At 40.7% G+C, this 12,638-nt stretch overlaps 1 protein-coding gene across 2 annotated transcripts in view; it reads right to left on the bottom strand.

Annotated features, from left to right (window-relative positions):
• TRIM44 (tripartite motif containing 44) overlaps positions 1-12,638 on the bottom strand; it is a 108,459-nt gene that overhangs the window by 78,694 nt on the left and 17,127 nt on the right. Inside the window, exons 2-3 of one of the 2 annotated variants that reach the window (XM_082748974.1) lie at positions 7,842-7,919; positions 5,780-5,845 (exon numbers count right to left, since the gene is read on the bottom strand). In XM_082748974.1, the coding sequence (XP_082605100.1) occupies positions 5,780-5,845; positions 7,842-7,919 (144 nt within the window). The remainder of the gene's footprint in view (positions 1-5,779; positions 5,846-7,841; positions 7,920-12,638) is intronic. The other variant, XM_082748975.1, reaches the window with a different exon arrangement.

Genomic DNA, 12,638 nt, shown 5'->3' with positions numbered 1-12,638 from the left:
TCCCTGACAGGTAACATCGGGTTTCTGCCCCTCATCCCTGCCTGGAAGAAAGGAGAAAGACAGACTATTCACTGGCCTCTTCCACTGAGCACCATTTTCGTGGGTTAGCCTTCCTGAAGCATGTATCTGCACAGCACTTCCTTCCTGCCAGACAGGTGCCTGCTGTATGGCTAGACCAGCTCCTACTTACCCAGTCGTCTGCTGGCTTGCTTCCACAGTCTGGGTGGTACGCCTCATGCTGCTATGAACACTGGGGTCCAGTTTTTGTGTGGACAAGTTTTCATGTCTCTTGGGTATATACCCAAAAATGAAATTGCTAGGTCATATGGCAACTCTATGTTTAACCTGCTGGAGAACTGCCAAAGTGACTGTACCACTTCCAATTTTTCTACATCCTTGCCAAACAGAAAACTTCTCTTTATTGAGAAAACTACAGAACTGTAGAACTGTAGTCCTAAAAACCATCAACCTGCTTCAGCTCTGCCCTTATTGCCTGGGTCACGTCACCTCAGGCAGGAACGCTTCTCTCCGGGCACCTCAGTTTCCTCTTCTGTAAAGCGGGGGATGGGAGACAGCCTCAGATTTCCCACTGAGCCCTCCATATATTCATTTAATCCCATCCTGTGAGACACCCTGGGGGTGGGGGGCGGTGGGAACGCTGTCAAAGGGACAGCTGGGGGCTGACTTCATGACTATGTGCCTGACTGCATTAACTAAATTTCCACTGTACCCAAATGATCTTAGACTGTGACTGGCATGTCTGAGGAAAACAAACTTCAGAGTGTGCTTATGCAATTAGGAAGAAAACAGAAATGCCATATTGGGTAAAAGCTCCGTTTGGTAATAACAGCAGACTGGCCTTCAGGATTTTAGTTTTCCAAGCGGCAGTTCAAAGACTGAAGTGAATTCAAATGATAGAAATGTTTATAAGAGATGATGTCAGGTGAAAAAAAGCAGGATACAAACTATGTATGCATGTCTATACATACAAAAATACATACAGTTATCTAATTGTATATATACTTACACACACACATAGAACAATAATTATCTAGAGAGAGAATACTAATTCTCTATTTGAAAGGCAAAGCACCATGATATTAACCAGTTTTCTCATAGATGTATCTTAAAGTGTGATGCATTGACCATGTGCATTAGAATCATCAAGGCTGTATACTAAAAAAGCAGTCTCAGAACTACCAAATTAGATGTTCTGGGTGAGGTTCAAGAATCTGCATTTAAAAAAAGAGGTATTCATGTGGATGGAACTAGAAGGTATTATGCTAAGCGAAGTAAGTCAGAAAAAGATAATCATCATATGATCTCACTCATAGGTGGAATTTAAGACACAAAATAGAGTATCTTAGGGGAAAGAAGGGAAAAATAAAGTAAGACAAAATCAGAGAGGGAGACAAACTATAAGAGACTTAACTACAGGAAACCAACTGACGGTTGCTGGAGGGGAGGTGGGTGGGGGATGGGGTAATTGGGTGATGGGCACTGCCGAGGCACATGATGGAATGAGCACTGGGTACTATATACAACTAATGGATCACTGAACTCTCCCTCTGAAACTCACAACACACCATATGTTAATTAATTAAATTTAAATAATATTAAATTAAATTGAAAAAAGAGGTACTCAAAGTTTATAAATGACTACAGGTAGCAGATTTCTTTTCTTCTTCTATACACAAGTCTGTTTGTCCCACAGTTTTCTACAGATGGCATGTATTACTTTTATAATTGGGGGATGGGGAAAACGGGAAGTTGTTTCATTTTGTTTTCATAAAGGCAGGGGGATGGTGAAGGAGGGCAAAGAACTTATTTCTCTTCTTTCTACCGCCCAAGTGTCTACAGAGGATGAGAAGGGGCTGCATCTGGTCCTTGGCGGATACCAGGCCTCAGAGCATGGCTCGGGCCTGAGACACCACAGGTACTTTCCCATCTGGTATCTTCTATCACTAATGGGAAACTACCGAAGCACCAGCCTTGGTTCTCCATTTAGCCAGTGCTAAATGCTCTGGGCTGTTACGGCTCTCCCCATCTTCCCATACTGTCTGTCGGAAAAGGCCATTCTCCAGTCCTGGACCCTGGAGGCTGCAGTATCCAGTAAAGGCAGGTAGAAGGAGAATGTGAGGGAAAAACAGTCAGTGAAAAGTCATACTGCTAAGGAGGGCAGCACATACATATCTTTATATTTACTCATCCATGGGTTCAACAATCATGGGCAGGGGAAGTACGTGAAGTATGACACATGTGAAGTCCTAGTCCCGTCACTTACCAGCAAGCTCTTTAACCCCTCTAAACCTTGGATTGCTCCTCCATAAAACAGGACAAATAATATTTCCTTGCACAGTGTTACTATACTGGATAATGCGCATCTATTACCGTGCATATCTATTACTATTACATCATCTAGTACCCACCAGACTAGAGCTTGAGGGCACAGAGATAAAACAAAACACTATGCACACCCTTCAAGAATGCTATTTACAACTTCTTTTTTTAGGAAAAGTGTACAAATAGGTCAATAATTCTAATAACTTTCTAACCAAAGGAACACTTTTAAATGAATCAACTTGATAACTGAAGCAGCTCAATTCTCTGCTTCAGTTGGGTGCTTAAACACTGTCCTAGAGAACACTTCTGTCCTGGGGCAAGGCAAGGAGAGCATGAGGCTTGGCTTCTCCCTGGGAAACAACAGGACACTAACAACAAGAATTCAAATAGGTTTTGCTTATATCCATTACTTTTTGTACATGCAAAACCTATCATTTTTTGAGTCTTTTTATAAAAATTTTATTATTTTTTAAAATATTTTCTTTTTTTAAGATTTTATTCATTTTTTTTGAGAGAGAGAGAGAGAGAACACAAGCAGGGAGAGGGGCAAAGGGAGAAGCCAACTACCCGCTGAGTGGGAAGGCTGACACAGGGCTTGATTCCAGGACCCCAACCATGACCTGAGCCAAAGGTACACAGTTAACTGACTGAGCCACCCAGGCACCCTAAAACCTATCATTTTAACAAGAGTCTGATTAGCACAGGAGAGTGAAGGACTGGGCTATGTTCCATGTCAATGATATCAGCTACTAAAATGGACTGTAAAGTTCTCTTGCAGTTATAAAATGCTATGTAAATGCTAAATAAAAATAAAATAATTCTCAGATCTATTTAATTTCATGTTGTTAGACAACTCTCTTGTTTTAAACTTAAGTAAGAACACCTTTAGAAATCGAATACAGGGAAAAAAAAAACAACTCGATATGTTTCAGGCAGTATTAGTATGGCTAAGTCCCATCTTTAATCCCACTCCAATCTGAGAGAATAATATGAGCCACTTGACCTGAGTTTAAGGCCCTTTTCTTGAGAATTAACTTCTCGTAACATTAGTATGATTTCATGATACACAGCTGTGTTTCTGTTCGTTTCGAGCACATAAGCCATAGGAAACAAGGAACAGCACATGTTAGATGGAATCAATACTAATAGAGAGAATGGCTGTTATTAACTGCATAATGAGACATTAGTTGGATTGAGTTTAGCATGTTATGTTTTTGGTTCAATGCTTTCTGAGAGGCTGGGCAGTGGGAAGGAAGGGAAAGAAATCAATGTGCTTTCTGAGCTTGTATCCTCTGGGTATACTAAGAAAGATAACAGCACAGTCACTTCACAGGAGAGTTGTAAGTAACCCAGAATACCTTCAATTTCTTAAAAATCCCGGGAACGGACACAGACGTGCATACACACATACCTGATTAACTACATCTTTTAATTTTCCTAAAGTCTAGCATATATATAAGAAATCTACAAACAAAAACCCTACTTGGTACAATAAATGTTTCTGAAAAGTATGACCGAAAAAAAAAGTGTTTATAAACTGGACCATATCACACACATTGGGATGCCTTATTATTTAAAAGACTACTTTCAATTAAATAAACTAAAGATTGGTATTAAAAATACTCTCTCCAGGAGCGCCTGGGTGGCTTCGTGGGTTAAGCTTCTGCCTTCAGCTCAGGTCATGATCTCAGGGTCCTAGGATGGAGCCCCACACCAGGCTCTCTGCTCAGCAGGGAGCTTGCTTCCCCCACCCTGACCCCCACCCCCACCCCGTCTCTCTGCCTGCCTCTCTGCCTACTTGTGATCTCTCTCTCTCTTTCTCTGTCAAATAAATAAATAAATAAATAATCTTTAAAAAAATACTCTCTCTGTTATATAGAAAGTTCTAATCCCTGGAGATATGTATCCTTTAAAACAGGGCTCACCATAGCAACATGCACGTACACAACTTAACCTGTGCCTTATTTCCCAGCCACCGCTGGCTCTGTTCTTCTTCTCAGGCTCACCCCTAGTGGCTGGGATTTGGTGTCTCCTGCTATTCCTCTGGTTTTATAACTCAACCCATTCCTGTCCCATGGCATGAGCCTTGATCGTCCTCGAAAATCCCGACTAGAACTCCTCTCACTCTCTTGGGCCTTGCAGGAACCCTGCCGTCTCAGGCAGCCTCAGGATACCTTTCCTCTCCCCTGCTCGTTCTAGACTTATTTACAAGAGCTCTTCTGATTATTTACTGAAAGGAATGAAAAAAAAAATCAAAACAAAAGAGAAGGAACATCACCAGATCACCAGGGTCAGCACAACCTCTAGTCACGCCAGACCCACTGAATCAGCAACTGCGGAGGTGGGCCCAGCACTCTGCAGTTTAGAGGTCCTCCAGGTGATTTTTATGAACACTAAAGGTTAAGAACAACTGTTCTGGAAGAAAAAGGGGCACCTGACAAATATTTTGGACAAAATGAGGCTTCTCATTAAGAAAAAGTGATAATCAATGACATAGAAGAATGTCCAAAATATTCCATGTACTGAAACCATAAGTGCAGTATAATTCTTATAAAATATCTTAGAAGTATATTTCCACTGGAAAAATGTCTAGAAGGTTACACACCAAATTGTTAATAATAGTGGTTAGCTTGGGGAAAAGCCATTTGACTTTTCCTTCATGGATTTCTGTATTTTCTAATCTATAAACATATATTATTTCCTAATTTTAAAAAATAGTTAATGTAGTCATCTTCCACTCCTCTCTGACAAAACTCAGAGGTAAACATTAACTCAGTCCCCAACAGATTTCAGTGTCTGGACTAATGAAGTTTTGTGATGCTTTAGGGAATTCTAGAGGAAGTGAGGCAGAGATAGTGCTCAGTGCTTCATGGCTCAAATCAGTGTTCCTATGAAAAGCTCCTGTGTCTGGAAATGACAGGTCATAAAGCCTGAGAGATTCTGCCCTTCTTAAATAGGCCAACTTAACAAAGGGATGGTGGAGTTCTGAGGGAAAGCAGAACAGATTAAAAACTTCCCTTGGAAGACAATTATTTGTTGCAAAAATTATGTATATAGTGTCCCATTTTCTACCACCCCACTCCCCAGCCCTGTTTATGATCTCGCAGTCATTCTGCAATTACCTTAGTCCTTCCTCAACCTGGCTCCAGGTATACAGTATATGCATATGGCAGACCAGAACAGGGTCTGAAAATAAAGGAGACTGGTAGCAATACTCCAGAACAAGATAGAGAGAAGAGAAAAGAGGTGAGTGTGTATGCACATATCCAAGATCAAGTCTGGTCCTAAGAAATATTCTTTAGCTCATGATGTACCATGGGAAAATCCTCAGGTTTCTACAAGCTGTTCTCATGGGATCATTCAATTTTTTTCACCTCTGGCAAGTTTCCTATTAGAAGCACTCTATGCATTCATAAAGGACCCCAAAGCACTTTACCTGTATTATCATCATGCACAGAAGCCACTCAGTGTAATCTGTATACATCCTCTTGCTCTTCACTACCTACAAGCATATGGGTGGGGCAGAAACAGAAAATACGGTTGTCTCCTTCAGGATAGCTGTTTTGCCCCAGAAACCAGAAAAACTCAGTTAAAAAAAAAAAAAAAAAAAGCTTTCACTAATCCTTAATAATTAACTAGTTCATCTTCACTAAAGGAAAACTACTTATACCAGGAATCTTTACTTTGAGCTAAGAAAATTGATAAAGGTTACACCAATTTTTTTCTATCAAGATACTCTCTATCTCTGGAGTTCTAACTACACCAGAAGACAAGAAATATGACCAATGTCCCAATGCTTTCAATGCTGTATGAAGAGAAAGTTATTTTGTAGAATGAAGACTGAAGCCACTTTTTGTAAAGGCTGTCATCGTGGGTCTGCCTCGATACTGCTTCAGATTAGAAAAATGGGGCACAAGGTTATTAGATGGTAGAAAGGAGATGAACACCAGTGCTTGGTGTGCAATGTGACATAAAAGAAAGAGTACAGGCAGTGAAGTCAATTTGAATCCCAGCTCTAAATTATACTACAGTCAGGGCAAATGGCCCTACCTCTCTAAACCTCCGTGTCCTTATCAATAAAATGGGAATAATAAGCTACTCTACCAGGTTGTTACAAAAAATCACAAGTATGTAAGAGCAGAGGGGGGAAAAGAAGTTAGTGGATAGAGAGTTTCAGTTTGGAATGACTGAAGAAGTTCTGGAGATGGATGGAGGTGGTGATGAAGGCAGGACACAATAGGAATACTTAATGCCACTAAACTACACATTTAAAAATGGTTAGCATTGGTGGTTCAGTGGTAGAATTCTCGCCTGCCACGCGGGAGGCTGGGGTTAAATTCCCGGCCAATGCAAACAGCAGATTCCCCACCCCCCTACCCCTGCCTGCCTCTCTGCCTACTTGTGATCTATCTATCTCTCTGTGTCAAATAAATAAATAAAATCTTTAAAAAAATAAAAATAAGGGGCGCCTGGGTGGCTCAATGGGTTAAAGCCTCTGCCTTCAGCTCAGGTCATGATCCCAGGGTCCTGGGATCAAGCCCCACATCGGGCTCTCTGCTCAGTGGGGAGCCTGCTTCCTCCTCTCCCTCTCTGCCTACTTGTGATCTCTGTCTGTCAAATAAATAAATAAAATCTTAAATAAATAAATAAATAAATAAATAAATAGAAATGGTTAAAGTGGTAAATTTCATTATGTGTATTTTACCACAATTTTTAAAAAAGATATGTAAGGCTCCTAGCACAGTGTCTGGCTCTCTTAGTGAGTACTCAAGAAATGCTCGTCTTTTCCCAATATAAAGGACTTTAAATTAAAAAAGGGGGGGGGTGGGAATACAAAAAGTCAAACGAATTTGTGCTCCCTTCCCTATCTGATTGTGAAAGGCTTTGACTCTCAGGCAGAGCCAGCTGGGACCAATAACCAGTAGTGCTACAGGAGGTCTCCGGGTAGGAAAAGGGAAGCTGTGTTATGTTCAGATCCCAGTCCACCTCCACCCTGGTAGAGAGTCTCCCAGAATATCAGTCTTATAGCTCCCAACATATTTCGAAGAAAGCCAGGAAGCTGAAACCATTTCCCAGACCACACTCCAGGTCATGAAGACAAAAGCATTCATAGTGGCCACTGGTTCCTGTAAGTAGGAGAGAGACAAGACACTAGTGCTGAACACCAACTGGATGGGTCTGGAGCTTGTTCCAGTCCCCATTAAGATGATCAGTACCTTGTATGCCTTTGACTGAGTTTAATGGACACAGAAGACAGGAGTCTCAAAGGCCCGTTATAGGAGGATTAAAAATGCACTTGTCCGCAGTTCAGGGAAAACAATGATTATATGTTATAAGTCATAGAGAAGGGAAAAAACAGATGACTTATCTCCAGGCATATGATAGGTAGGCTTAATTAGATCTCGATGCGATGTTCAGATAGATGATCACTAATATCCCTCAAACCTAGCTCAAGGAGAACGAAACACAATACCAATCAATTCCAAAACAATACTTACCTTAGGATCTGAGCTCTTGAACTTCAACCTTTCCACCAACTCTATCATAGCTGCCTTTAATCCGCCTGAGTCTTTGCTCTGAAAGAAAGAAAAGACAGGGATCATTAGACAGAATTTTGATGCTCTCTCAAACACAAACAGCATTTCATGAGACAATGAAATGGAAAGCAATTTTTTCTTCTTATTAGCCAAAAGAACTAAATGACTAAGGAAAGCTGCACTGCCCATCTTCCTCTCTCTACTGGACAAAGAGGGTCGGGGCATAAATTGCCCAGTGACCTGACAGAACTACTAGAATGAAAATTAAATGCCATTTGCATAGGCTGACTCACTGCTTCATCTCAGGGTTCAACTGTTCACTGTTGACTGTTCACTGAGTGAGGGCCGAGCCTCTGAAAAGAGATTTTTAATCTAGGATGTCCATTTTACGACCTAGTAATTTTTAACTTAAACTTCTACATACCAAATACAGAAGTATGCAGTATTAAACATTCTTACAGAAATAAAAACAAAGAAAATGAAAGATTTAATTGGAAATAGTATTACAGTGTACTGGTTGAGTACAGGTTTTTGAGTCAGACATATAAGGTTTCAAATTTGGGATCTGTCATTAACTAGTGGATTAACCTTAGGTAAATTACAGACTTTCTCAAAACCTCCTGTCCCTTCTATAAAATGTGAATAATAAACAGGGTTATTTTGAGGCTTAAGTGGAACAGTGTCAAGGTATTGTCCAGTATGTAGCACATAGGAAGTGCTCAACAAATGTCTCCTCTTATAATTATTGCATTACAATGATTTTTTTTAAAGATTTTATTTATTTATTTGAAACAGACAGAGAGAGCATGTGTGCACACAAGCAGGAAAAGCAACCTAGAGAGAGGGAGAAACAGACTCCCCACCAAGCAGGGAGCCTGATGCAGGGTCAATCCCAGGATCCTGGGATCATAACCTGAGCCAAAGAAGGCAGATCCTTAACTGACCGAGCCACCCAGGTACCCCTGTATTATAACAATTTAGAGTAGAACAGTCCAAGAGAAATGTAAGCCACAAATCCAAGCCACAAAGGTAATTTTAAGTTTTCTAGTAGCCACAAAAATAAAGTGAAACTAATTCTAATAGATTTTTACTTAACTCAGTATATCTAAAATATTATCTCTGCAACATGTTATTTCAACATGAGACATTTGATACATTTTTCATACTAAGTCTTTGAAATCCAGTGTGTATTTCACATATACACTATTCAGTTTAGACAAGCCACATTTCAAGTCCTCCAAAGCTATATACAGCTAGTAACTACTGCACTGGTAAAGAGAGATTCAGAGAACACACTCTAGAGCCACACAGCCTGGATTCAAGTCCCAACTCTACCACTGGTTACGTGATCTTAGGCTAGTCACTTCGCCTCTCTATGCTTCTATTTCTTTATCTGTAATACAAAGCTAATAACAGTACTTACTTCACAGTGTTATGGTAAGATTAAATGAACTAATACACCTTAAGGTGCTCAGAAAAGGACCTGGAACACGGTATATGCAACAGATTCCTGAGACATTTTTATTACTGTCTATCTGCCTCAAAATGTTTTAAACTCCTTAAGAGTAAGAACTACAGCTTCTATCTCTGTGTCTGTGCCCAGCATCAAGAAGGTTTTGAAACAGCCTGCCAAACAAATGAGTGAATGAATACACAATCTTAAGACATGAATGACCTAATTAGGATACATATGTGTAGCACATTCCAAAATCATATAAATTAGTTTATTTTCTTATCTCTACTCTTGTGTAGGATCTGGTAGGATCATCATCTGCATCTTAGCAATGATGATAAGGAAGCATGAAGAAGTAAAATGACTGACATTTTTATGGGGGAAAGGATAATCAACCGGTACAATATAAACAAACACTACAAATATGTGTTACTCAAAATTGGTCTCAGAATCAGTACAATTTTCCAAATTTGCAGAACCAATTCCAATTCCTCTAAAATAGGAAATTCTTACTAAGATCCTTTATGTAGATTAAAACAAACTAAAGGCTCAGTCTTGTTTTCCCTCTAACTCCCTTTCTCTCCCAAATCTATCCAGCAAAAGCCTGGTGTAACATGACTAGATGGGTATCTGCTTTAGATATGCTCTCCAAACACAGCATAGCTGACATTCCCATTCTAGCTGGGGTTCTAAATTTTAATAGTTTGTAGTTTTAAAATAGTGGTTTACAACTCTCCAAATTTCATCACCAATTTAAATCTTTAATCTCTGTGATCTCAAAGCAGACAGCTGGGAAAAAGAATCTGGAGGTCACATACCAGAGAGTGGGTGAGACCTGATGTACCTAAAAAAGGGTTAAGTTGCCAGACACAATCCTGCTTTTATGAGATGATCAGACAATAAAGCCTGTCTGGTGATATCATTTCTGTAACCTGCTTCTCATTGGCTGAACAAGCAGGTCACTTGTCTCTGGAAAGCTCTCTTCCCCCACACCCCAGCTGCCAGCGCCCATTTTAAGCTCTTCAGCAAGAGCCCTGATATATTATGACTTCCCCCCGGCTCTAGAGAACAGAAAGGAATGCACCAAAACTGTGCCTTAAAACATTCAGAAAAGAAACAGAACGACGAAGGCATCCCTCAGAAGCAGACAGCACGTTTGCAGGCAGATGTGCCTTGTGTGGAGAGATAAGGGAAACCTTAGCCTTCTTTTATAAAAATACAGTGTGTCAGCAGAATCCTCGCTCCTTTTCACCAAGCATCAGCAGCACTGCCTACCCAGGGGAGAGACAGAAGATGATGCACTGATATTCTCCCTTCAGGAAATTCACCCATTCCAACCCATACCCCTGCTTTGAGAATTATTCTCAGAGATTAACTCTGGTGAGTCAGCTATACTCAGTATCTAAAATGGGTGGTGAAGAAAACATTCTCAGTGTTTTTTGTTTTGTTTTTGTTTTACTCGTCAAATAAGTAGATGGTCAGAAAAGAGAGGCTTCCCTGGGCAGACCTGCCTCCAATAGCTGCAGGGCTGGAGAAAAAGTAGTAAGTGGAAGACCCTGGCCCCAGAAGACTCACCTCCTTTCTTTCCCCCACACACTTTCTGCACCTCAAGAAGCCTTGTATACAGATGTCACGCTAGTACACCTCAGCTGTGGGTGTACTAAGTAGTCACCCTTGGCCACACCCAGGACCTAGTAATGCACACATCAGGGGGAGAGGCTAATGGCTTGATCCATCTTTGGGAAGACAGACTCAGAAAACCTGCAGGCCTCGAAAGCAGGTTCAAGACATTTTGTCTGGTAATTCCTGGGTCCTGGGTACTTGGAGAGTAGTCCAGAAGGGGACCGGCACGGCCCTCTACAGGAAGGGCCCTCTAAAGCATGCAGCATAGGGCAGGGGCGCAGGGTTATCTAGGTCTAAGGTGGTCTCTGAGTTTGAGTGTCCCCAGAGCAAAGGGTGGTTATTATGTTTTAGTGAATTATCTGTCTGAAAAGGCAGTCATCGGCCAAAAGGTAATAATCAGGGTCAGAAATTACACTCTCATACTTCCCTACTGTGGTGGAATAGAACAATTGCCTATGAAACCTGTGCTCTTGTTGAGAGGTGGACCATGACAGTAACAAAGGGCGGCTAATTTTAACCTTATAGACATTTGGTTCCATAAATGTTCAGGTTCTACTGTGCCAGCCTTTGCCGCCAGCACTATGGGTAGTGAACTCCGAGAGTCTCCTGACAGCGCTCTTCTCCACCTCCATCCCACCCCATACCTTCCAAGAACACAGGAGTTCAATGTAAACATATCTTGTTTACACACCTCTTTCCTGCCCTGAAAGAGTGTAGAATAAAAAGAAACAAGTGTTATGTTGTGACACCCACCTCTCAGAGTCTGATTAATCTGTGAAGATGTAGCATGCTTTACAAAAGCCAACTCCTAGGGATGAGTTGTAACAAAGCCAAAGAAAGGACAAAATGCCTTACACTTGAAATTTTATTCTTTATTCTCCAAAGCACTTTTATATGCTCTTTCACTGGCATTTCAGGATAAACCTAAAAACTTAGGGTATTCACACTTTATAGCTGAGAAAATGGCTCATAGAAATCAAATGAGGAACCTACAAATCACAGGACTCATACACACTGGCAATTCGCTATTACACAGTAACTAAGAGGAGGTGTGTTCTCACTTTACACTGGTCAACAATGGCTCTGTGGAAGTCAAATGATTCCTGGCCAAATCACAAAGCAAGTCAGTAAGGATCAAAACCAGGATCAGAACTATCCAAATGAAAAAGATTTACAATACATACAACAGAAGAGGCTGGTGTCAACAACACATAAGGAAATACAGAAAGGAATTCTTATAAATAAGAAAAAGTCAAATAAGGGGCGCCTGGGTGGCTCAGTGGGTTAAGCGCTGCCTTTGCCTCAGGTCATGATCTCAAGGTCCTGGGATCAAGTCCCGCCTCCTCGCGCTCTCTGCTCAGCAGGGAGCCTGCTTCCTCCTCTCTCTCTCTCTGACTGCCTCTCTGCCTACTTGTGGATCTCTCTCTGTCAAAATAAATAAATAAATAATCTTTAAAAAAAAAAAAAAGAAAGAAAAGAAAAAGTCAAGTAAGCCCAAAAGAAATCCAAACATAACAGAAATGCAGAATGGCTAAGATACATATTAAAAGATGTAAAAAAAATGCTCAAACTTACTAGCAATTAAGATATTTCTTAATCATCTTGAAAAAAAGTTCTGATCGGATATCAACTGATGAAGGGCTTTGGAGAAACTAGGGACCTCCATATGTTGCTGATACAAA

This window comes from Mustela nivalis (assembly GCF_964662115.1).
Source record: "Mustela nivalis genome assembly, chromosome: 9".
Classification (NCBI taxonomy): Eukaryota; Metazoa; Chordata; class Mammalia; order Carnivora; family Mustelidae; genus Mustela; species Mustela nivalis.
The sequence above is the reverse complement of the archived record's forward strand: the minus strand, read 5'-3'. Positions and strand labels throughout refer to the sequence as shown.